This window comes from Pholcus phalangioides, unplaced genomic scaffold, assembly GCF_987345545.1.
Source record: "Pholcus phalangioides strain wild (caught in Gottingen) unplaced genomic scaffold, Ppha-v1.0 ptg000024l_1, whole genome shotgun sequence".
Taxonomy (NCBI): domain Eukaryota; kingdom Metazoa; phylum Arthropoda; class Arachnida; order Araneae; family Pholcidae; genus Pholcus; species Pholcus phalangioides.
The window spans coordinates 28,867,931-28,894,086 of record NW_028301616.1 but is presented as its reverse complement, the minus strand read 5'-3'; the positions used below and the strand labels follow the sequence as shown (position 1 = coordinate 28,894,086).

Sequence of the window (26,156 nt, the reverse complement as noted above, 5' to 3'; positions counted from 1 at the left end):
ATAATTGCGGAATGCAAGGAGTTTTGCGCCGAGTCCTGCCCTCAAGGCGATTACAGCTGCTTACAAAAGGACTTAGCAGGCTGAAATGATCAGGTATAATTGCGCAGTTTTTTTTTCTGAACAGGCACCTTTCATTCACAAAAAAAAAAAAAAAAAACACCAACCGGGTCCCAATCTTCTTAAGGATGAGAACCACTGGGTTAGGGTAACACCTATACCAGAAAGCCTCCACGCGAAGCTCGAGACGTCACTGAAGTCGTCCATAGCCATTGGATATACTGCAAAAAAAAGGGTAAAGATTTCGCATGCGTCGGACTGCTATATCCTCCAGGTCCACACCAACCGTGACACACAACACCAGCTATCCTATAGGTGTTGACCGTGACCCCAGCTCTGTCTCCCTTGGGGATATAAGCTGGTTCGTCTCAGGAGACGTAGGCCAGGACTGCTATATCCGACGTCAAAGCTTCGCGCAGACGCCGCCGTTTCGATGCAGCAATTCTCAATATCATGAGAAGTTCAGTGATCGAGTGCTTACTGTGCTCCCAATTTTATACTATAACGTAATATATTTTACGCATTTTATGCAAAAAATAATAAATTAAACGAAAAAATAAAAAATATTAAATAAAGACGTTAAGGTTAATGATCAGGGCTGATTGAATGCGGCCACGAGATTGCGCCAAAACGTTCTGTTCCGCTGTGGTGGGGGCCATGGTTAGCGGCACGCACATACACATAACACGTTCCTGCATGCAACCAACCCGAAATAATTAGAAATCATATTTCCATATTTATACTTTTCTATTATGAATACGAAACACCGCGTTTAATTGGAACTCCTATCTAGTGAATAAAAACAAAAATATGTTAATTCCTTAAGATTGAATGGTTGTTTGATTTAAATCCATGTGCAGATGTTTACAAGGTGCATGTGCGATTAAGTGTAGTGGTATTATATAATTATATATTCGCAATCGTCTCTACAGTAATAAATTCTGATATAATACAGAAATTGATTTAAAGCAGCAGTTCCCAAATACTTTTAGTCGCAGACTCCCTGGAAATCTCGGTGTATGCAAGGACTCCCATCTATCCAGCACTAATAAATATGACGCAATAGTAATGCCGCCTACTGGACTGCAAAAGACCAAGAGTTCTTAAAACAATGTTTCATACCGAGAGATGTCACAAGAACAATTTTTTGCCAAATCATATCACTATTTACTGCAGTCTACAAACATTGCTGTGGTGCTTTTGTTAATTTAACTAAAACACTCTTTTTTAAGGAATTCATTAATATATTTTTTAATCAGCATTTATTTTATTTTCATAATTCTACAATTGGGCCGTGGACTCCTTGGGGTCCAGGCGCCCCCATTTGGGAACCGCTGGTATAAATGTTTCATCGTCCATGAAGAGGCGATATAAACCATTTCAGATGCAAAACGGTTTTCTTCCTCCATTGTGGCTACTACTAAATCACACATGCATCTCACCCATATTCCTCTGCAGAAGTTCTAACGAATTGCAAGAGTTGGGAATGTATGTGTTGTGAACCTAACAAAGTTTTTTTTCTGTGCAATGCTTGTTATGTGTAGATCTGCTATCAATTTTTCCAACTATGATTGAAGGTTTTTATCGTTGTGTAGGCCTGTTGCTCTGTGGTGAGATTTTTTTTAACAGAGATCGGCCTTCTAATGTGGCTAAAGGCCACTTCAAGCATTCAGGTTTATCTGACAGAGCAGATAAATCTGAACATGTGTTTGGCCAGGTCAACATGACGACTAAAAATTGGTATTGGCACCCAAAGTTTTCTGTATGTAATTGCTTTCGAGCTTTTACCAACTCACCTGGTAAAACTTAAGTTTTACACATCCTCTGGCTTTTACCATGACATACAAATCTAGGCAGAAGGAAGGGGCTCCCCCAAAGCCAACCAAAAATTATAATTTTAACATTTCTATGAAAAAATTAGAATACCTAAAGAAAATATCTTTTGCACTATTTTAACTAATTTCTATTAATTTAAATGCTTTTTGAAGTGTGATAACTACAAATTTCTTGAGAAGAAAATTTTTGTACCCTATCAAAGGTCAATTCTGCATATGTCCCTGTATCTAGGTGCCAGAAATATTTTTCTGGAGCTCAAAATTTTTTTCTAGAAAAACAAGTGCAAAATACTATCTCTTGATTTTCCCAAAACATGGGGACCTGCCTTCCATCTCGACGGACATAAATTAAAAGAATTTTGCATTGTCTTTAGCCTCCAATTTTAGGTGCCAATACAATTTTTCTCATCACCATGGCAACCTAGTACCTGGGATTTGTCAAGCCCTGATACAATGAATACACCATGTAAATTTTCAATCAAGTAGATATAAGAGAACAATATTCTTTTATACCTTATTCAAGAATATTAATTAATCATTTTTGTCACACCACTGTCATTTCCTGCACACGAGGGCTAATTAGACTGGGACCTACAATTTATTGCCGAATCCGAACGGCAGGCTTGTTTTTTTATACTCGTCGAGAGGTTGGAGCTCTAACCCCTCGATGGGGGACTCCCCCATTTTTTTCGCAATTTTATTATAGCAATTTTTTCTGCGGTTATGTCGCTGTTTCTATTGTACCCAGGAAAATTTTCTGACAAGGACGAATCAGGTATCGAACTCACGACAACTCTAAACATCCTTTGGTACTTCAGGCGAGTATTTTATCGACCTGGGCTACCCCGCCCCTTAAGAATATTATGCTTGAATTCATTAAACAAATTATATCTGGCGCAAACTTAATCTCACACATGATTCTGAGTGAATAACAAAACCAATTAAAATCTCCATAATTAGATTCACTTTACATGTATAGATGAAATAGTTTCTGTCCTAAGATCCATATAACACATGAAAATTCAAGTATTCAGCATCCTCACTTCAAAATATGAAAGGCAGGTGGTAGCACCAACAACACGAAACAAACATAATTGATAGTATGAATACGTTCTAAAGCAGAAGCATATATATTTATGGGGGAAGGGGGTGAATTTGAGAAATGAGTGCCTGTGTGTGTGATGAAGCAAATTAATAGAATGAAGGCAGGCAAGCAAAATTGTACAGCCCATACACAGCATAAATCCACTCCATCTAGAGCATAGTTTCCCAACCTTTTTTGTCCCATCGCCCCCCAATGTAATCTAATCCATAGGATCCTATGTTATACTTGTAGCTTCCACCGCCCCCCTCCACGGGGCGTTAACGCCCACGTTGGGAATCACTGATCTAGAGCAAGGGAATAGGTCAGTGAGTGACCTAGAGTTTGCAAGCCAGTGAGTGATAAAAAAAAGACAGAGCAAGGGGAAAAGTTAGAGAGCAACCAAACAAATAACCTAGAGAAGGGACCGGGCCAGTGGGTGACCATAAGAGCAAATATAGAGCATGTGCAGATAGACATAATTTAATCTGATGTCTATATGATGTGCAAGCATGTTAGTGACCAAAAGAGTGACCTAGAGAGCAAGGGACCAGGTCAAGGCTTTTCTGATCAGTGAACGACCAAGAATAGTGACAAAAAATTGAAGTTTAGGCAGAGGGCAGGAGGCTAAATGAGTTATCAGTCCAAGGTGGCAAAATTTGAAGAATGAGTGGTGCAGAAAATCAGACTAGAACGGCAGAATTTTTTTTTTTTTTGTAACCTATAGGCAGCGAAACCATATGTATGCCTATGATTAGGGACTGCACATACACACCATTTCGGCATGTACCAATTTCTTAGAAATTTCACAGAGGAAGGTGTGCAAGGTACATATACAGTTAAATAGTAGTGGTGGTCCTAAGATCTCAAGTAAATGCAACTTTAAATCCAATGAGTTATTTTTCAAACTTTGAACAGAAATAAATCATTCTACATGCATTTAAGGGCAAAAAAACTTCTAATAATTATAGTAAACAAAGACGATTTTGATATGAAAAAGATTCTACAAAACCAGGGTATGAAATTTTTTTTTTTTAAATTGGATTTTTTCATTTAAATTTTTAATTAAAACTGACTGCTGATCAATTAAAATGAATTTTGTTAATCATCAAGAATACATATTTTCATATCACTTATTTTTTTTAACCTAATCCCTCAAATTTAATTCAGCATTAATGAATAAACTAACGAACTACAAGCAAGAAACATGAACACCAAAAAATGTTTTTATGTAACATGAAAGGTCATTGAGACGAATTGACTTCATGGACCAACATTTTTCTTGTAGAGAGATAGTGCTTTTATTTATCAATAAAGGCTTTCTTTCTCCAATCCCACTTTAAAGTTAATGCATGGTGGTGACTCAGTATCACATGTGGTGCAGGTTTCTTGATCTACTCAGTATAACAACCAAAGGGTCATTCAGCATCAACTAAATGAAAAAAACATATTCTCACCTTGTAATAAAAACCTCATACATCAAAAATCCCCAACTTTATACAAATAGAAATACCACGCCACAACAGGCAAATTGCCTAACGAGGTGGCTGACTTAAGAACATCATGGATCCCAGAGCCATTTTTTGGAGGCCCTACCTACTACTGCTACACCACACATGCACCCCGCCCACCCCCCGGAACCCCCAACGAATCGGTACATGCGGGAATGTGCGTGTACGTGTAGTGAATCCTGACGTGAAGTTTTTTTTTGTCTGTAATGCTTGTTATGTGTAGTGCTGCCATCTGCCACCAGTTTTTCTAACTATGAGTGAAGTGTTATGATTGAATGATTTATCGTTGTAGGACTGTTGCTCTCTGTGGCGAGACTTTTTAACGGGGAGATCGGCTCGCATTTGCGCCTTGAAGTTGGGAACCACAGAAAACCAACTTCAGCCGACCACCACTGTGGGGTTCGAACCCGGATCCTCGCATCGCGAGTCCGTCACTGTAACCACTCGACCACCACAGCGGCATATAGGAAGAGTAAACAAGGGACGGGACATGGCGTTGAAGAATACACATATGTGGTACCATTTTTTTACTACTTAGAGCAGATTGGTACCGATTATTATTTAACAGTTGTAATTTGTGGAATATGTTCTCAATCTAAAACTGCCAAAAAGTAATTTTTGAAGAAAAAAAAATTCAGATATATGAGGTTTTCATTATAAGGTGACAATATTCTATTGACAAGATTGTTTCTTGTGTAATTGATGGATGCATTTATTAGGATACATTTCCGACTTGAATGATGTAGCTTAATAGTTTATACTTTTTTATTCTTTCACAGATTTAATGGGTTTTGCTAAAAAAAACGAGCATTCACGAAAAGTGAAATGCCCAGAGTTTGCTCGGTTTCGCCACATTGCAATAAATGTATACCATGTTCAGTTTATTTCAATATCATTGAAGTTAAATAAAAGAAAAATCAAATTTAAATTTCATGATTTAAATCAATGATTTTAAAAAAAAAATCAAATGATTTTAATCAAGGTAATCAATGTACTGTGTACAGAACATTCTACATTATTCATCAATCATCCATTGCAAAGTTATTTTTTTATTGCAACATTCGTATGAAAATAAGAGGGGAAAAAATATGCATAAATTTTAAAAAAAAGTACACTGAAAACTTATCCACATTGTTACTATTTACAGGAAATATATACACATATATTTTTCACATGACATGCTGCAAAGTCTTTGATTATCAACAGCAACATTTTCAAGTATCTGATACAAAAAGTATTTTAAAATCAAACAAATTAAACCAGAGAAGAGAAAAAAGTAGCTATCGATTGACAGTGTTGGCATTTGGTGACAAGTTGGCCCAGTTTGTTAGGACAATGGTTTGGGCTTGATATTTCTAAGTTCAATAGTGTGTGTAACTTCTAAACTTTTATTAACTCATTATTAGACTCCATAAATGTTGCATTTGTTGAAATCTAAATGTGTTAAAAAAATGCAAGACTATAAAAATCAAAAAAATTCTCTGTGCCAGCCTATCTTTGTATAAGCGAAATAAATATTTCTTAACTTTCTCAAGATTTAGTGATCCTTTTCTATTTTTGTACACACACATTGACATAATTTCCAAAAATTTTGTGCTGTGTCCTCGAGACTCCAATTTAGCAATCACCATCAAAATTGATTATAAGTGCCGATACCAATTTTTTAGTTGCCATGACAATCTGGGATTTGTCAATTAATTCTATCTTCTGTTTTACGTTAAATGTTATAATTTACTCTCCTTTAATTTTTCAATTTAAAATAAGTTAGATAATCACAATCCTGCATTAAAAAAATTTCTCACCTCTATCAAAGCATTTATTATTTACCAATTTGACACCCGTTTAAATGGCTTACAATAAAATGTATTAGTAGTTTTTTTGAAGCACCTTCAATTTGATTAACCCTTTAAGCGGCACAGCAGAATTCACTAATTTCAGGAGGTGCAAACTGAAGGGTGTAAAGGAAAAATGTTCCATTGGAAAATCAACTTTACAAAATATCTGAGCTAGTCAATGCCAGATAGAGAAGCTTATAAGGTGAAATATCTCATCAATGCAGCTTAAAGGGTTAACATTCTATAAAACTTCCCATGTAAAAACTATGAAAAAAACTATATTTACTATACCCTGAGTTTTCCAGATGTTTAAATATACTGACTATAATATATCAGAGATTATGACCTAATACAGTAGACTCAATAATTTAAGGTGAGTGGACCGATATCTCCTTGGAATATCTTAAAACAATAGAGAATGTGCAAGATGTTTAGTTTTAAAAAATAGGGACAGGTTGTGTTACATTCACCTTCTGCACCTTGTTAAGTGTACTAGTAGGGAATTGGGCTAACCAGATGCAGGATTTGTGCAAAAATAATTGTGACGTATAAAACTTTTAGAATTTACGGTAACCATATTTTAAAGATTTATTAATGCTAGAGACCATGTTACTTGGACCAGTGAGAAATCACATTCGCCAAAAAAACTTTCTCCTGTAGTGACAAAAAACAGAGGGTCTCAAGAAGGGAATTAAAAATAGTTGTACCTAAAATTAGCCAAAACTTCAAATTTTTGCAACTACTGCATAAACCAGTTTGAAAAACATTTCTTAGAATTAAAAAAAAAATCAAACAATAATCTGTACACTGTTCAACTTCAATAACTTGAAATGCTCCCGGAAACTGATGTTTCTGAAATTTCGATTTATAGAAATTTGACACATTACAAAACAAACACTGGAATAGTACTATTATACACTTCTGCAGTAATGGTAACCTTGTCCAGCAAAATTTCCCCTTTTGAAAATGAATTTCCCCCCCCCCTCACAAACATTCAAAACGAATGTGCTGCCATCTATTGTTAAAAGTAACACTAAAAATTTTCAAATTATTCTTTTGTTTGATGAACTGTCAAAATTTTCCATGTGAAACGATTTTGGCCAATTTTCCTCTCACAAGTTACCATCACTGTACTGTTGCATACCTTCCTTGACATTCTAAATAAAACACTGATTTATAACATGTCTCTATTAAAATATATGTATCTACAAATTGCACAATTTTTTCCTCGAGAGAAATAAAGAGGGGAAAATATTTGACAGTCTTGAATAAAAATTTGTAACAATAACCAGAAAATATCCTATGAGTCACCAACATGAAAACACCGCTCTGCTACCCACTTTTTAACATCGTCCAATGAATTACCTAAAAATCCAAGAATTTTTGGAAGATAATCATTATACAGGTGGGACATAATCTGTTCGTGAGATTTGAGCTTGTATAACCCAACCTTTCTTTTCAGGTTATACCATTTCTTGGCGAGAGGTTTATATGAAGGTAAGCAGTGTCGAAAAACAGGATATAAAGACTTCCAGTTAATCAAACTCTCGTCGCTGACCATATCAGTGTATAAGAGGTAAATAAGACATGCATAGTCTTCATCCCCCCAAAAAATGTAGTCCTTGTTTTCCTTATGGAAAGCTTTCGAATTGAAGTAGTGTTCTCTACACTGGAACCCGTTGCGTGTAGCGACAGTTTCGGCTACTTTTTCCCACGGCACATTCTCGCACCTTGAAGGAGAATCTGCATATGGAATAAACTCCTTGACAGCTTTTCTAAGAAACTCCTCTTCTTCTTTTGACCAAGGGCCTTGATTCCGCCCTTCTTTGTGGTTACGGTATGCAGAGTTGCATTGCTCAGAAGTTCTGCCCATTTCAGATGATATTTCAGTCCAATTATTGCCACATACAGAATGCAACTCCTTAAGCTCGTCTACCTCTTCAGCAGTCAGCTTACCTTTTGACTTGTGGGGATGCAACAATTCTCTGGCTTTTCTATAAACACAGTATAAAGGTCTGTCAATTCCTTCTGCCAGACGTACATAGAACTGCTTCGCAGCTATGAACTGCTTGACCTTTGCTAAGCTTTTGTTTCTGGAATTGATACCCAAAAGCAAGCACACATCGCTTACTTTGAACTGTTTAGCAAAGTTTAGCCAATTCCTAGCAAGCTGTAATTTTTCAGCCTTGGTCCATGACCCTGTATGTATTTTCACTCCTTCAGCTTTTAGCTGTTCTTTTTGATACGCATTCAGTGGCTTCACACTGTTGAATGAATGAAGTCTTGGTATTTCAAAATCAACTACTTCCTCTACCATATCCCAATAATCTGGATTATCGCCAGTGGTCAAATCACAACTAAATATTCTATCGGATGCCGGTTGGGTTGCACATGGGTAAGCCAAATTCTCTATCCCTTCATTCTGAGCTCCTTGATCAGTCTTTAGACCGTTTTTTTCTTCGTGATTGAAACTGGACTCGGCCGATTTTGATTTTTTGTGCTTCTTTTTCTTTTTTTTGTGACGCTCCTTATCATGATTACTAGATTTGTTTTTTCCCATATCTTTCTTCTTTTTCTTTTTGTGCTTTGAGGATTTTTTGTCCACAGAATTTTTAGAAAGAAGTGGTTTTGGACCAAAAAGCTGATCACTGTCTACAAATATTTCATCTGAGACCATTGCAGGTTCACATATATTTCCCATATGTTCAACTGTCTCTGATCCATTTGCACGAGCAGTAACCTCATCTTTACTCTTGTTTTTATGGTTTTTCTTCTTTTTTTTCTTCCAACTTCTTTCTTCAGTTGGCGAAACTCTCTCCTCTACTACATAATTTTCATGAAGGCTGATTTGCATAGGTTTAAGAAGATTGTCCCCATCCTCGACATGTTCAACTGTCTCTGATCCATTTGCACGAGCAGTAACCTCACCTTTACTCTTGTTTTTATGTTTTTTCTTCTTTTTTTTCTTCCAACTTCTTTCTTCAGTTGGCAAAACTCCCTCCTCTACTACATAATTTTCATGAAGACTGATTTGCATAGGTTTAAGAAGATTGTCCCCATCCTGGACATGCTCAACTGTCTCTGATCCATTTACATGAGCAGTAACCTCATCTTTACTCTTATTTTTATGTTTTTCCTTCTTTTTTTTCTTCTGACTTCTTTCTTCAGTTGGCGAAACTCTCTCCTCTACTACATAATTTTCATGAGGGCTAATTTGCATAGGTTTAGGAAGATTGGTCTCGTCGAGCCTTTTTTTCTGACTTCCATTATTTTTCTTAGCTTTTGTAATTTCTTCTGAAAAATTAGGTATTTCAGTTTGTTTTGTTTCTAGATTATTATCAGAATTGCTCACAGTATCCGAAATGTTCCAATGAGCTAAGGGTGATTCACATTTTGAATGCTCAGAGTTTTTTTTACGTTTATGTTTCTTTTTGTGAGGAACAGCTTGATGATGGTTCAAATCATTGCACCCACTCTTCTCTGAATCATCTTGCTTATGAGATACATTTTCAACAAAACTGTCAGTTTTTTGTATATTATTTGCACTGAAGCTGTTTTTCTGGTTGTAATCAATACTCACAGTGTCAAAACCATCATCCTCACATAAACTTTCTTTCCTTTTCTTTTGTTTCTTCTTTTTCTTGATCACAGGTTCATTGGAATAATGATCGCCATCTTGTGAAAGATTTTCAGCACATTCATCCTCATATTTCTTTTTCTTCTTCTTTCGTTTAGACTCCTTTGAACGTTGGGGAATTTCATCATTTTCTTCATTTGCATCTTCATGCAAACCATCCAATGCAGGTGATGCAAACTCATAATTTTGAGTACCATCCTCTTCTGGAGTTTGCATAAGATAGACTTCTTCAGAGTCACATTGATCATGACTTTTGTGTTTTCGCTTCTTTTTCCTTTTCCTTGGGGACTCACAATCCTCATTAAAAATATTTTCGTCAGTTGGATTATTCTCCTCTGGAACTTCCGATTCGATTTCATGTTTATGTTTTTTATGTTTCTTTTTTTTTGGCTTGAAGGTCTCAGATTCAGAACCAGTACGAGATATCAGGTCCATCACCATAGGAACATTTACTTCTTCATCGAATTCTAACATCTCTTGTTTTTTCTTCTTTGAATGTTTTATTTTTTTCTTGTGGCATTTATTAATATTTGAGTCCGCTGAATTCTCCATGGTTTTGCCTTCTAACATATGTGATATAAACTACAGGATAGCTCAGTTGTGAAAGAACCAATTTTCTTTTTTTTTTTCAAAACGTCAAATCATCAATCTTCAATATGTATCATGTCATCTAATAAAAGACCTGAAATGAGCAATTTCAATAAGATAAGTGCTTTTAAGCATGTAATTCTTAATTTTAATTATAAAATGCTACAAATATAAGTTTGATACTCAAGCGATGTTGCTTTACAGCTTGAACATAGAAAAAGAAAAATCAACAATTTTTTTTTATTAAACATAAAAAAAGTTGACATTTTCTTAAAACTCTTCACAATAAGGGGGGGGGGAAAAACTGAAATTTCTAAAATTGAATTTTTCATTGAAATGATATTAACAAAGCAATCATATTTTATTTTCTTGCATGGAGATTCTATCACAATGATGATTTGACGTTTCAAAAATATTTACATAATATATATATATATATTTCATCATATTTATATATTTCTTAAAAGAAAAAATTTATATATTTTATAACAATAAACTGTGATAAGTTACAAAAGTGAGCCAGTGAAATATAGTGGCCTAATAAAGCATTTTGCAGCAAGTTTTGTATGAAAAAAAAAAAAAAAAAAAAAAAACTGAGTAAATAATTTTTATCCCCAGTTGAAAAAAGGCATATGGTTCATCTTATTTGCACCTGGGTTTTATTCGCATATAGTATATTATCAGTTACACAAGGTATCCTGGAATTCTGCGTACAAACTTGGAGGGCAGGAAGAGAACATCGTTAGGAATCATAATCACATAAGAAAACACAGTCAGAAATGCCACCCTCAAGTGATAAAAAGACAAAAGACGCAATACAGAAAGCAGTGTAAAGTGCTTTATTACCAAAAGATATGGTCGTTGTCGCCCGATATCCTGCATCAGTACTGTGAAGGTTCTGATGCACACGAGCAAACATTTGGTGATATGATAGGCGCCTCATTGGAAATCTTTCCTATACAAATGTACAGCAGCACATCCATTTACGTTAGCTAAGCCATACACGAAGTGAATATTGCCAACTCGCGATTGTGACACGATTCATGTCGATCGCACTCTGTTGGTGTCTACAATGACGAAACCTCACGTGCTGACCTTGAGACGTCGCATACAGTGCAACCATGCTTTCCTATTTGGTTATGATTCCTAATGATGTTCTCTACCTCCCTTCAAGTTTGTACGTGGAGTTTTATGACACCTTGTATATCTCTGTCATTATATATATATTATCATATTGCATATCTATTCTATAATATAAAATCACAAACTCGAAAAGGGCCTGTTTCTAAGCAACCGAAATTAGTGACGATTTTATGTTACGTTTTTGACTGACGGAAATCGGTTACGTTTTTGTGTTACAGAAGTCAGTTACGATTTTGGGTCGAGTTTTCATTTAACTCCTGAGGACATCGGGAACCACTTGATATGTAGGGATCAAGTTTTGTGCATGTACCCAGAGGTATGTATACATCGCCAGTGCTCCCAACACACAGGGTCCGGGTACCCAGGGCGGGGCATTGGACAGATCTCTTTATGGGGAAATTGACAGGTTTTATTTTGAGTCGAGGATAAATACTTGCTTCTCATTGCGCATTGTGCTGCATTGCAAAAATAATGGTGCATTGCATATTGTAGTGCATCGCGTGCTGTATTGCTCATTGTAATGCAGCGTTTAATGTGTATTGTGGTGCATTGCGTAGCATATTATGCTGCATTGCTTATTTGTGGTGTACAATATTACTGATTACACACATTACTACATTAGTGATTGTGATGCTTTACGTGTTGTAGTGCACTGAGTGCTGTATTGCTCATTGTAATGTAGTGCTTATGAATTGATGATTATTGTGGCTCATTGCGTATTATGGTGCTTTGTTTAGTGCGATGCATCACATTTTATGCGGTATTGTGGTGCACTGTAAATATTGGCCAATTGCGCATTGTTATGCATTACGTATTCTAGTGAATCATGTGCCATATTGCCGATTCTAATGCAGTGCTTATGGTGTATTGCGTATTGTGGTGCACTTGTTATTGTGATGTGTTGCCAATGTGGGTAAATAACGCATTGAGTTGTTTTGCTTATTGTGGTGTATTGCGTATGTGGTGCACTAGATATAGTGGTGCATTGCTTATTGCGGTACTTTGAATATGTTGGTGCACTCATTATTGTGCTGTATTGCCGATGGTGGTGCATTGCTAATTGTTATGCATTATAGTGTATCGTGTACTGTATTTCTCATTGCAATGCAGTGCTTATTGCGGCGCATTGAGTATTGGGCTGTATTGTTTATTGCGGCGCAATGCGTATTGGGCTGTGTTGCTTATTGTGGCACATTGGGCTGTATTGCTTATTGTGGTGTACTGCAAATAGTTGTGCATCGCTTGCTTATTATGTTTCAGTGGTTATGTCGTATTGTGGCGCTTATTGTGATGTATAGTGCTTTATTGCATATTGAGATGTATTGTTTGTTATGGTGTGTATTGCATATTGTTATGCATTACGTGTTGTAGTGCATCGCGTACAGTATTGCTTATTATAATGTTGTGCCTACTGCTTATTGTGGTGCACTGCAATATGGTGAATGTGGTGCATTGTGTATTGTTGTGCATCAATGCAGTATGCGCATTGTATGGTACACTACGTATTGTGGTGCATTGCATAATGTATGCATTATGTAGTACATTGTGTTTCGTATTGCTTATTATAATGCTGTGTCTACTGCTTATTGTGCTGTAGGTCTTATTGTATTGCACTGCAATATGGTGCATTGCGTGTTGTTATGCATCATGTATTGTAGTGCATTGCATGCTGTATTGCTTATTTTAATGAGTGCTTATTGTGGTGCACTGCAAATGGTGGTGGTGCATTACAGCATTGCGTATTGTAGTGCATCGCGTGCTGTATTGCTTATTTTAATGAGTGCTTATTGCATATTAGGTTGTATTGCGTATTATTGTGTTTTGTTCAATGCGATACATTGCGTACTGTGGTGCATTGCATATTGCACTGTATTGCTTATTGTAATGCAGTGCTTACGGTGCATTGTGGTACATATTATGGTACTTTGCCTCATGGTTTAAACCAAGTGGTTTTTTTAAAAAAATCAAATAAAAGTTGTCTAAATATCATTTTTTTTCTTGAAAAATATCATATTGGTTCATTATTAGCCAAAATGTTTAATTTTTACCACTTTTTATATCCTTGGGATACATTCTGATGGTATATCTTTAAATGACATAAGATTTTATAAGTGGTTTTTTTCAAAAAGTCTCATAAAAGTTTCCAGAATATATATATTTTTCATATGAAGTATCTTAGTCATTTAAAGTTATATACATATAAAAGCCAAAATTTCTCATTCTTACATTTTCTAACCTTTGGCTACATTCTGATGCTCTATCTTTAACAAATTCATGAATAAGGATTGCATCACACATCTAAATGTAGTGGTGTATTATCTCACAGGGTTTCTTTTTCCGTTCACTAAGAAGCAGCTACAGTAGTGACACCATTATGCTAGGGGCAGGTGGTCCTATAATCCAATAAAGGACAAAGACCAGTGTACTAGTAGTTACATTACCTCACATACATTTTCATTTTCTTTCCCATAAGAAGTAGCACATCTCCTACTGTATATCTCACAGTCTTAATATTCAATATAGTTGTTTTTTTTATACTTTCACACACACACTGTTAAGCCCAGTTAATCAAGGTTCTACTGTATAGTAGTAACAGATTTATGAAAAATAATCAGCTATATACAGGGGGATTATAATTCAAGTTTTGATTCCAAAACTATACAATGAGTACTGATCAGAATGACTTGAAAATTTGCATGGATACTCCTGAAGCAATGGAAGTTTCTTTCGCAAAAGAAAAAAGTGCAAAATGTGCAAGTAGATGATGCTGTACTTGGCCAGCAGTATAATCTATTTTGTGCAACCACATCATTTCGGCACTTCCACAGCATCAGTGTGTGGATAGAACTTCTATCAAGATGCACATTGCAATACCAGCAAAGCAACTGCTGAAGACCCATTTTGACAGGATGCACCTTAACCCTTGCAACTTCTGGCTGTGGGGGTACCTCAAAATGTTATAAACTTTGGTGAATTGCAATCTCCAGCACATTCCCTATGTGTTAGAAGTTCCTCAGGAATATTAACGGGGTGGGGGGGGGGGGGAACATTTGGTTTAATAAAGCTGAATTGCAAGCACATCCACATTATGACCATGGCATACTCCAATTCTGTTGTGGAACAAGAATTTTTGTGCTTTCAACCTCATAGCCAGAACACGCGGTGGACAACATATTTAACATTTCTTAAGTAAGTTGTAGTTATTTGTTCAATTACTTCGTTTTTTGTGATGTTTCCATGAATTATGGACTCGTGCAATGCTATAATTAAGTTATAATTTTGCCATGACTGGCTATCGTTTCCATTCTGCGAGCAAATTTCCCACATGTTGGATGATGTCATTAATTTTACATTTTTAAGTATTTTTTCCCCTTTATCAAATAAAACTGAATTTTTTGAGGAATATTCATGTCAATTTTCAAGTCATTCTGACAATCTTTTTTTTTACAGTGTTTTGAAATCAGAACCTTAGTTATAATCACCCTGTATATCATAAATCATTGCTAATTAATCTGCATTATTTATGCTTCATTGAATACATTATATTCACCTAATTTTTATTACTTTTTGCAAAATAGCTTCGTAATTAAGTATACTGAAAGTAACTGGAGAAAAACCTTTATATATTATATGATTAATAATATTAAAAGAATTTTCAAACACACAGTAATCCATTGAGTTAAGCAAAAAATAATTAAATTGCAAAAGTTTGTTTTTGTTAAAATGTAATAAATATTTATTGATTAATTAGCTTGGGAATAGTGTTAATTACATTAATAAACATTTTATTTTAGTTAATTATTGGAACTTTGAATGATTTTTCAGAAATTTCAATGTTTTTAATGTTAATACTATTTAAAACAAAAAAACCGGTTTAAACCAAAAAAACCTGGTTTAAACCAAAAAAACCCGGTTTTTTGGTTTTTTTCAAAAAAACCGGTTTTTTTACCAACCCTGCTTTGCCTATTGCGATGCATCACGTATTGAACTATTTCGCAGCCATTTGCAGTGCCTGAGGAGTATTTTGCTTTATAATTAAAGAAGATGTGACGAGTAGTTAGCTCCATTGGAGGAATGGGGGGGGGGGGTTTGGACGCCGGAGGCATCAGGGGGGGGGGGGCTCAATACTAGGGGGGCTTATTTTAAGGGTTCTGCAAGGGTAAAAAGGTTGACAGATGCTGATATATTGGAGTTTTTTCACTGCTTTGTCAGGGCTGGAAATCCATTACAATTTCTAACTGGTTAATCAATCAATCGCCTGATTAATTAAGTACTTTCGAACTCAAACTTAATATAATATTAACTTAAGGTAACTGTTTTTCGCAGACTAAAAAAAAGTACTGTTGTACAGCAATCTTCATCTTCAATCTTTTTAGAGTTGCAAGCACTGCCTATACCCAGCGTTCAAAATCGTTGGTGGGCCACTGGTACGAGACCAGTGAACAAACAATCAGACGACTGCGAAATGGCTTATTTTTTGCTGAATATGCTAAAAAAAACCATGTGCATTTATGTGAAGATATTGTTTTAGGGGCCATTCAAGTACTACGTAAGCAGATTTTCAGCCATTTTTTACCCCCCCCCCCCCCCATCAGCAAAATTTCGTCAGCAGCTTAGAATATTTCATATCTTCAAAAAGGGTGGTTGATGACGTAAGCAACCTTCAACCCCACCCCCCTTGTCATCAAAAGTCAGCAAATCTGAAACCTCCCCAATGCTGACGTAATACTTGAATGACCCCCTTAATTAATTTGTAATCAATGTTGCTGTTTGAACCTTGGCAAAATGTTTTCTGAAAATGTAATTTAAAAAGGATTGTCTCTTTAAACCTCCACACTTGTTTATCGGTAAAGCTACAGAATCAACAGTGGCGACTTCATAAGGTTTGACTACTGTTCTAATTGTTTTTTATGGCTTTTTGCATCCCTTGGCGATATATCACTCTTCTAATAGAAAATATATTTAGGAAAATGAATTATTCAGAAGAGATTTTTCGTTTAGCAGACCACTCATGGTGTATGTGGACTAGTAGATGCTCTTGTTGTCCATGGGACAAGTGACTTTTATTTTTCAATTCTAACGCTGCTATACCTATCATCAAAACAACAGTACTCATACAATTAGGATGATTTTAATCTCTGAATGCAATTTGTACAAAGTGTTTAATTGGAACGTTGATCAAGTGCTCGCAGGCATGAAATCTGACATGAGCATTTAGCAATTCATCGGGTACTCCAGTGAGCACAATCCCTCTTATTATAATCCCTCTACAACAGACATCTTTAACCCATTGTGCTCCAATGGTGCTCACTGGAGCACAATGGGTTAAAGATGTCTGTTGTAGAGGGATTATCGTTATATTGAGAGCAGGGTTGGCAAAAACCCGGGGTTTTTTTTTTTGGATTTATGATACTGGAGCATGAGGAAAGCAAGTTACATATGCTGTAGCTTACACAAGTACAATAGACTTAGTAATATGACATTTTTGTAATTATTACATCAGTCAGTGGTAGCTCATTACAGAAAATTCTGGGAACGGACGGACAAAATTGTTTTGCAACTTATGATAAATCTATATACATAATTGATTTTGTGTGTGTATGTGTTTTCTACACAAATCTACAATTTTAGATCAATCATCACCACAAATCTTACATATATACCAAATGGGACCAGACTTGAATGATAGTCTACTTTGAAAGTTCGTCAAAGCAGGGCAAATGCCTGAAATGGGCAAAAAACTGTCGGACAACAATGGTTTCTGGGCCTGAAAAATCACCTTTGGAATGTTTATTTTAGTTACCGTGGTTCCCTAGCAATGCGTTTCAGATCTGTATATGCCTTTAGAATGGTTTGTCACTTCTTCAATGCTGCTAGTAGGCCCCATGTGTATAATAGTTTATGCCTTTATAATGGTTTGCCACATTTTCAATCCTCCCAGTAATGATGCTTTTTGAACAGATGTCAGAACATCATCAGCATCACTTTGAGGGTCAGGCAAAGGATGATCTTCATTGGAAATCAGTGTAAAAATTGCCGATTTTACTGTAGAAATGAGGAAATTTAGTGGGTTTTCTGTCACATCAATAATTTAAAAAATTGTATTGAATTCTCGATTTTTGAAATATTGAGAGTTCGCTTACAGATATATACGAAGCCCAGAAAATTGAATATGAATTAGCCAGACCTATTTTTGAGTTGGATATCCATGCAATAACATTGATTGCAACTTTTTATTTATATCGTCTCAAGCATGAAAATTAATCCGTCTTAATTAATTAAATTAATTTGTCTCCATATTGTCTTTTAATATTCAACTGCATAAATTCATATAGTTTAGGATGTTTTAAAATTAATTATGGGACCGCGAAGTACATAGAAATTCCACAGCTTTAATTAAGCATTTTTGGAAGCAGAAACAGATGGATAACTTGAAGTTCAGGGGGGGGGGGGGAGAAGGAAATCTAAATACCTAGCGTCCTTAAAAAAAAGAACAAAAATACAGGGTGTTTCAAAATCACCCGATTTGAAATGCGTATATTATGAAAAATATTTTGAACATGGACACTTAAAATTAATTTTATATTACATGGCTAATCATAAAGTATTTTACAAACCAAATTAAAGGTGCTCAATATGTCCAACTTGGGATGCACGCCATATGTTTATATATACAGTAGTCAAATTTGTTCCAAACTTTTGTGAGAATGTTTGCATCCACTGCTTCTGTTATGCATATCTTCAGTTCAGCTAATGTAGCTGGAGGGAGAGGCACATAAACAGTCTTTTATAAACCCCCAAGAAGAAATCACACACTGTGAGGTCCGTCGATCTTGGATTTCAGTAATGTTTAACTGAATCGTCAGATCCAGTACGGCCAATCCATCATTTAGGAATACGATTGTTCAAACATTCTGGAATGTCCAAGCTCCAGTGCAGTGGTGCCCCATCCTGCTGGAAAATGAAGTCATCCAAACAGTTTAAGCTACAATCACATTTTGTGCAAAATGCGAAAGAAAATCTTAGAATGCGAAAGTGGTGCGAAAGTGGTAGCCACTTTCGCAAAAATGCATACAGGAGGTACGGAACGAGTAGACATCCAACCATCGATCATAACATTAGCATTGCAGCATTTTGCTAAAGCTTTTCTATACATTTTTGCTTTTTTGCGAAAGGAATTTTTTATCTAGCTTAGACTCTGCATCCAAATTGGTGTCTAACTGTGGGAAAAGCCAATCTTGACAGGAAGAGCGTTAGCGCTACCCGTTGGCAACTGTGTGAAACTCAAGATTTCCCTTTTTTTACCACTATATTATTTGATCAAAATGGATTAAAAGCTAAATAGTTATGATTTTTTAAAATTGGACGATTCTTTTTGAAACACCCTGTATATCCATTTTTAAGTTTCTTTGAATCTAGATTTTTCTTTCTTTCCTGAGTAGCACAGGAAGGCACCGCATTGGTCAACTTAGACACAGTTTGTATGTCACTCAAAGAAAGAGGGAGATATCATGTGATCAAAAAAGCCTCATTGAAGAAAACCCAGGCAGCGCTGGGTATTATAGCTAGTGGGTTCATACAATGGGCTTTTCCTCTCTGAACCTTACAATCAAAATTACATTAAATACATGAATTTACTAATGTATTTCTCTTTAGATAGAGCATGATAATGCAATAACACCATTAGAAAGCATAATGTTTGCAAGCAAGCACAGTTTCAAGGTGTAATTTTTGGCAGGTTTTTCTCTAACCCTTATAATCTAAATAGCATTGAATACATAGATTTATTAATTTACTTCTCTTTAGATAGAGCATGACAATTCAATAACATTATTAGAAAGCACAATTTGCAATTGAGTGCAGTTTTAGGTGTAGTTTTTGGTTCTTTTTTTTTTGTTTGCTTGATCAAAATCAGACCAACCCTGATTGGAACCCATGGTTTTGATAGATGCCAGAAAATTTTCAAAAAGATAACTTTTGTGTTGATAAAGTCTTACTTACTTACACATTGTTGACAGATGGAATAATAAACTTAAGTAGAAAGCTTACCATTTTCAAGGTTACATGTCGCTGAATAGCTTTCTTCAAATCCAAGACAGTTGCTTTTTGCTCCACGACTACGGAATAGGAATTTCCATCAGCTCTATGAACGACAACTGTCATTGCACGACCATGCTCTAATGCCAAGAGAGAATTCAGCTCATCCAGAGTAACATTTTGTGGCACATAATGCAGCAGCGGATCAGTCTTTACAACGTCTTGAATTTCGTTCTCTATAAGAGTCAGAGCTTCTTGATGAGACAAGGCCCGATTCTTATTGCTTGAAGAGGATTTACTTAGGTTCCCTCTATCTGTAGCATGGATTTCTTCTGCATTATCTGAATCATACAGCTGCTGATTACTCATTATTTCAATGAACAATCTAAAATAAAGAAAACCATTGATACATAAGGAAATCAATCAATACAATAACATTGCTTAAGAATGTTGTTTGGCAAGTTTATATGCTCATGCGACAGTTCAGCATCGACGATTCAGCGTGAGGCAATTCAGGGCAATAATTGTGTTTTGTAAATAAATAAATAATAAATCCCTTTGTACTTTTTCCAGACTTTGGAACTGGAATACTTTCAAAATGCTCTAAAATTATTTTAAAAAAGATTAAATTAAAAAACTTTCTCAAAGTTTGAAAAAACTCCTCTGTATAGTAAATGCTCTTACGGGAATCTTTACTGCAGAGCATTTTTGTTCAGTTGAGTAGGCCCCTACTCACTGCAGAACAATGCAAAACATTCTGCTTTGGGATGCTTGTAGCTGAAAATGATGCACTATTCCTCATAGAAATTCATCTGATGTTTGATTTTCGCAATTTTGAACTGTTTCGAAAACTCTTTTTTTCTGTCTCCCCAGCTCTTTTACGATGCTGAGATTTTTCTTGACCAAAGATACACTGCTCCAATTTATTTCATGTTAGCTTCTCCTCTTTTTGCAGAGCTGTTATGAATTTCTAATAATTGGGATGATTTTTATGGTGCTACTGAACAATTATGCCAGCCCTCAATATTATTAGGCCTATTGGTTTTTTGCTAAGCCGTCAACAGTGGTGTCAAACCGTTTCCATAGTTCTATAGCAAATTTTGGATCTGTTCTACTAAAATTTCTTCATGTTGGCCTTCCAATCCAGGTGCCTTCGAAATTTACTATATCATCTAAATCTTCTTCATTATCTCTGTAGTACTCGCTATCTAGCAAATCTACAAAATTTGCAATTATGTCTCTGGCTGGTACGAATGGTAATGCAGCTAATTTTCCAAATATTCAATGCAAAATCACTATCTGTCGAACTTGCAATCCACTTGTCTACACTTAACGCCATAAGCACAATTATTTTTTCATTTACATGTTATTATTTTTGAATAACTGGACATGTGATAACACTAAATTGTCCGTTATGAATCATTGGGGTACTACATTGTCTGTGATGAATCATTGGGGTACTACATTGTCTGTGATGAATCATTGGGGTACTAAATTGTCTGTACTGAATCATCTCGCTGAGAATTGATTATATATATTTTGCAATATCTACTAGGGGACAAAAAATAGAACATCAAAACTGAAACACTCACAGATAATCAATATCATTCGTGATTAGGCGATACAATGGCAGTCATAATCATAATTTTGTCTTATGTTCCTTGCTTGAAAACAGGTCATACATATTTATTATGAGACAGAAAATTGTTTTAATTATGTTAATGTTGCACATTTGTACCTACCGTATTTTAACATGTATAAGGAGCTCCTTTTGGCCAAAAATTGGGTCCTAATAATAGGAGGGGGTTTCTTATACATGGATAGTATTAAATACATATCTTTTCAATTTTTTTCTTAAATTTTAAGCCCAAAAAATCAAGACGGGGGATTCCTTATACACATTAGAGAATACAGTACATTTTATTGTATTCATAGCCCCCAAAACAGAATATGCGAAATCTGAGACATACGTTGCAGAATAATCTGCAAGCATTTAAAGAAAAATGTAGAAAACATCTATGACAATTTTTACCTCTGAACATTTCCTAGTCAGTCAGCCGGGAGCTTTCTGCAGAGCAATGCAAAACTTTCTGCATTGTGGTTCATAGCTGGCAGTCAAAACGAGTGTTTGCAGGAGTTATCAATATATAGAGTAAGAAAGTATATTGCTGAATCAAGGTTAGCAACAGCAGTATTAGTTAAGATTCAGCTTGTCTGAGGACAGCCAGTATGGGATAGAGGCTGTTTTGAAAGATAGAAAGAAAGAACAGCAGGGGAATAAAATTAAATCTCTCATTTGACTTCGGAACAAGAAAAGCAAATGTACAATCTGCAGAATAGAACCTTTATTAAACATCTCGATAAGGCTCGTGGATAGACCAAGGTCAACTAATCATGTAAGCCTACACCAGGACAGGTGCAGTATAATCCAGATCGCCAAGGGTGCTACAAGTTGCCAACACCGTTGTAATGGAGGTGGGTTGCAGTTTCTTCCCTTTTGCTTCTAGAAGCTTCCATTACAGATGTTCTAGAACCATCCATAGATGGCACTCGAAGCACGGCTGATTCAAATGGATAAAATTTTTCCCCTTTGTTCAGTAGCGCCATTTCGTTTATACAGCATTGTTGTCTCAATAGGATTATTCCAGATTACCAGGTTGTATTTCCCCCCACACATTTCTTCTTTTTTGTTGATAAATTTTTGTTTGGTATTGCCCTTCCGCCTTTAGTGTTGTAAAGAAATATCATTATTTTAGATTATTATTTTAAACAGTCCGGTTACCCAGAAACTTATGCCCTGATCAACTTATTTTTTGAAAGAGAGTCCAAGTTTTACTTTTATAAACCAAGAATATTTATACTATTATTTATTATATTGTTGGTTTCTGCTTTTGTTTATGTTTTAAATGCTGTCGATTTTTTTTCTCATCAACCATAGCATCTATTTCACCTTGGCGACTTTCATTCGGGCTGTCGGACGTGCATGGCGCTGAAAAAAGTCTCCAAATAGTGCCAATCCTTGGATTATACAGCACCTGTTCCGTAGGTCTGTGGCGAGACTTTTTAATAAGAGGCCGGCGTGAATTTGCGCCTCGAAGTTAGGAACCACAAAAAAATCATAGTTTAATGAGATGTAAAAGTATCATTTAAAAATGCACTGGGGGGGGGGATGATGGTGGTTTGGTGATGTATCATAATTTTGTAATAGTCAGAAACTTGGTGACAAGAAGGTAAACCATATAGACCTACAGTTGAATCCCATTTTAACTAACACTTTTCTAATCTCCCAGATAAGTTTACATAGGAGTAATGCAAATACCTGGGATTCCTTTACATCGAAATTTTGTTATAGTGAAGTGATTTTTCCGGTGTGTTAGAGTTTGTTATAACAGGATTCGACTATTGCGAATTAACTGAAAATTGATTGACTGGTGCTAGTGGGACTTTAGTCAGCTAGGATAATGTGAGCCACAGTTAATGGACACACCTCGATGGAAATGTGAAGAATGAAAGTCTGATTCGCAGGTAAATTTATTTACAAAATTGTGTAAATTGAACAGCTGTTCCCAGACCTACTACATGCAATTATTCAATCATTACACTTCACTCATAGCTAGAAAAAATTTATGGTAGCATTACACAGAAACAAGCTTTACATTAGGTTCATAACACGGAGATTCCGGCATGTACCAATTCGCTAGAAATTCTGTAGAGCAATCTGTATGAGGTGCACGCACAGTTAAATAGTACCTCTCCTCACCTTCAATATCACGAGGGGCCACCAGAATGCATGCTTACCTCAGCTGACCAAACATCTGGTTTTGACCCTGGGACTAGCACACACAACAGATTACAGAAAGTCTACTGCAACTTGATTGCCAACGTTAATGGCGTCAGGGTACCCTGGAGGACTGTGTAAAAACACATTTTAGAGGGGCATTTTCTAAAACGATGTTAGAAGTAAATACAGTCGAATCCCGTTATAACGAAAGCCAAGAGACCGGAGAAATCACTTCGTTAAAACGGAATTTCGTTATAAAGGAATTCCAGGTTACCTAGCATTGTTCCTATGTAAACTTATTTGAGGATGAAAAAGTGCTCGTTAAAACGAGATTTTCGCACTAACGGTATTCGTTAAAACGGGATTCGACTGTATGCATTTCTATCATGCCTACCAAGTATAATATGATTTTCAACATTATTGTGGTAGCAACGAATTTCACAGGTTTATTGATTTACGTCATGAAAAACGATAACGAAAGCATACATTATTGCACATTAATATAAGCATACATAAATGGTTATGCTCAACATGACTGCACATGGTTAACATGAAGACAGAAAAGAATGTTTATGTAAAACATGAAACATTAACTAACAAGCGATACGTACCCCACACACGAAGTTCTGCGTACCAATCAGCCACATTCGTAGTCAAGCGTATCAGATGAAACTAATTATGACGGAGTAAACTGTACCGAACAAAAAGTTGTGTGTCGTCTGCTAAAATTGACAGTAATAAAAAAAAATCTTATACTTTAAATTAATAAAAAAACTATGACCGTGAAGAGTATGAAAATATATCACCAACGATCAGACGACAACAAACGTTGAGCGAATATCACATGGCGCGAAAAAAGTCTGTTTTGAGTACTTTTGCTTTTTCGTGAGTTGGCAACGGCAAAAAAAAAAATTAAATTAAAAACATCACAAATTTATATTGAAACATAAAATTATCAGATTGAAAAATATTATTTTCTCTTATTATTTCGTATGATTTGGAATGATAATGTTTTTTTTCCCGAAATAATCTTGCAGTGAACGATAGTACCTAGTACGCCATTGAAGGGGAGAAATTTGTGACCATATTTTTTTAGGAAATGAATATGAGGTAGGGTGACCATATGTCCCGTATTTCCCGGGACAGTCCCGGTATTTGTTGTATTTTTGACCGTCCCGACTTTTTGGCAAAAGTGTCCCGGTTTTTCCCGTATTTCGCACGAAGTCTACTTGAATTTTTATTCTTTATTGAAGTGAAAGATTGAAATTATTTTTCAACTCATAAATTATATTGTGATGATTACAACTATAAATGAGAATATTAATCCCCACATTTGTCTTGAAGAACGTGTTGTTTTTCGTGGAATTAATTTTAATCCACTGTAATTTGCAGTAATGCTTCATTTCCCGCCATTATGATTTTTCCGTAATTTCAACAATATTTGGCAACTTTGCTCGGATATGGCGTCATTTTTGGCGATAATTATCGATGTCCCGTATTTTCCCGTATTTGGAATCCCAATTTCCCGTATTTCTCTCGAGGAAATATGGTCACCCTAATATGAGGTGATGTAATGGGACATTGCTAAAACTATACCAAAATATGCCATCCGTGTGCCCCCCCCCCCCAAGGGGTGGGGCTGACAGGGCTCCAGCTCGGATCCCCGGAACGATTATAATTTTTTTTTATTACTGTTTTTTCATGATATAAATTTACTATAAAGAGGCCCGTGAAATGTCTCGCGTGGGGGTCCACCCATAGGTGGAGATAGACATGAAAGGCTAGGGGGGGGCATGATGATGATGATGGCAATTCATATATATGCATATACATTAGATCAATCGGCTCCGTCATTGACGGTGGGGGGGGGGGGGTGGCAATGCCTTCATTGCCCCCCCCCCGTATCTCCGTCCATTGGTCCGCCAGAACTCCCAGGCTATGATTCCTGCTACAGGATGTGGGTGGGGCCATGGTCAATCATTATAAAAAAATGCAAACCAGAATTTAAAGAAAAACTAAACTTCATTCGAATTAAAAACTTAGAAAACTTACCGTATCACCTCACATTAGCCGGCATGCCAAGAAACAGTGAGGAGACCAGAATGACGGATAATTCGAGTCTGAATTCTGGAAAATTATTAAATATCTTCATTCTGAAGATCCCCATGAATTGGCTAAATACTTACTGTGATCCTTGTAAAACCTCGCTTTTCACGGCATGCCCAAAACGGACCAGACCCAAACATCCAAAAAACCTGGTGTCCCTCGAGTTTTACGGCATGCCAGCTATAATGCTTGGGTGATACGGTATGCTACGAAACAAAAGAAAGAATCCGCGAGAAATTATTGTACAACGGAGTGTGCTTTGCTAACTTATTTTTCGCGGTTATTATTTAATGCTGTTTTTTCTCAACTTTTCCTGTTTTCCGAATTCGAATACCTCAGTGAATATTGCATTTTTTTTTTTTTGGTGTCAGGAGAGACAGGCCAACAACTTTCTAATTGGGCTTTTGGGCACAGGGTGTCTGTATAATTTTTTTAAATAACTATACAATGGCCTTGCAACATGAATGATGTACTCGAGTTCTACACGTAATTTGGGTACTTTTTATAATTAGAAGCATACCTCTAGGATCAACGGGTCGTTAGTA

The 26,156-nt window shown here is 35.9% G+C and overlaps 1 protein-coding gene across 1 annotated transcript; it reads right to left on the bottom strand.

Moving 5' to 3' along the window:
* Window positions 1–5,469: 5,469 nt before the first annotated feature.
* LOC149069162 (uncharacterized) lies at window positions 5,470–24,377 on the bottom strand. The gene is made up of 3 exons (XM_089250627.1): window positions 24,117–24,377; window positions 19,737–20,109; window positions 5,470–10,638 (listed from the first exon to the last, which is right to left on the bottom strand). Exon 3 carries the CDS (start codon window positions 10,524–10,526, stop codon window positions 7,620–7,622), a length of 2,907 nt encoding a protein of 968 aa, XP_089106753.1. The 5' UTR covers window positions 10,527–10,638; window positions 19,737–20,109; window positions 24,117–24,377; the 3' UTR covers window positions 5,470–7,619.
* Between the last annotated feature and the right edge of the window lie 1,779 nt (window positions 24,378–26,156).

Bases quoted from the DNA above. Each gene is read 5' to 3' on its own strand.
- LOC149069162 (XM_089250627.1), bottom strand. From the start codon at position 10,526: ATGTTAGAAGGCAAAACCATGGAGAATTCAGCGGACTCAAATATTAAT.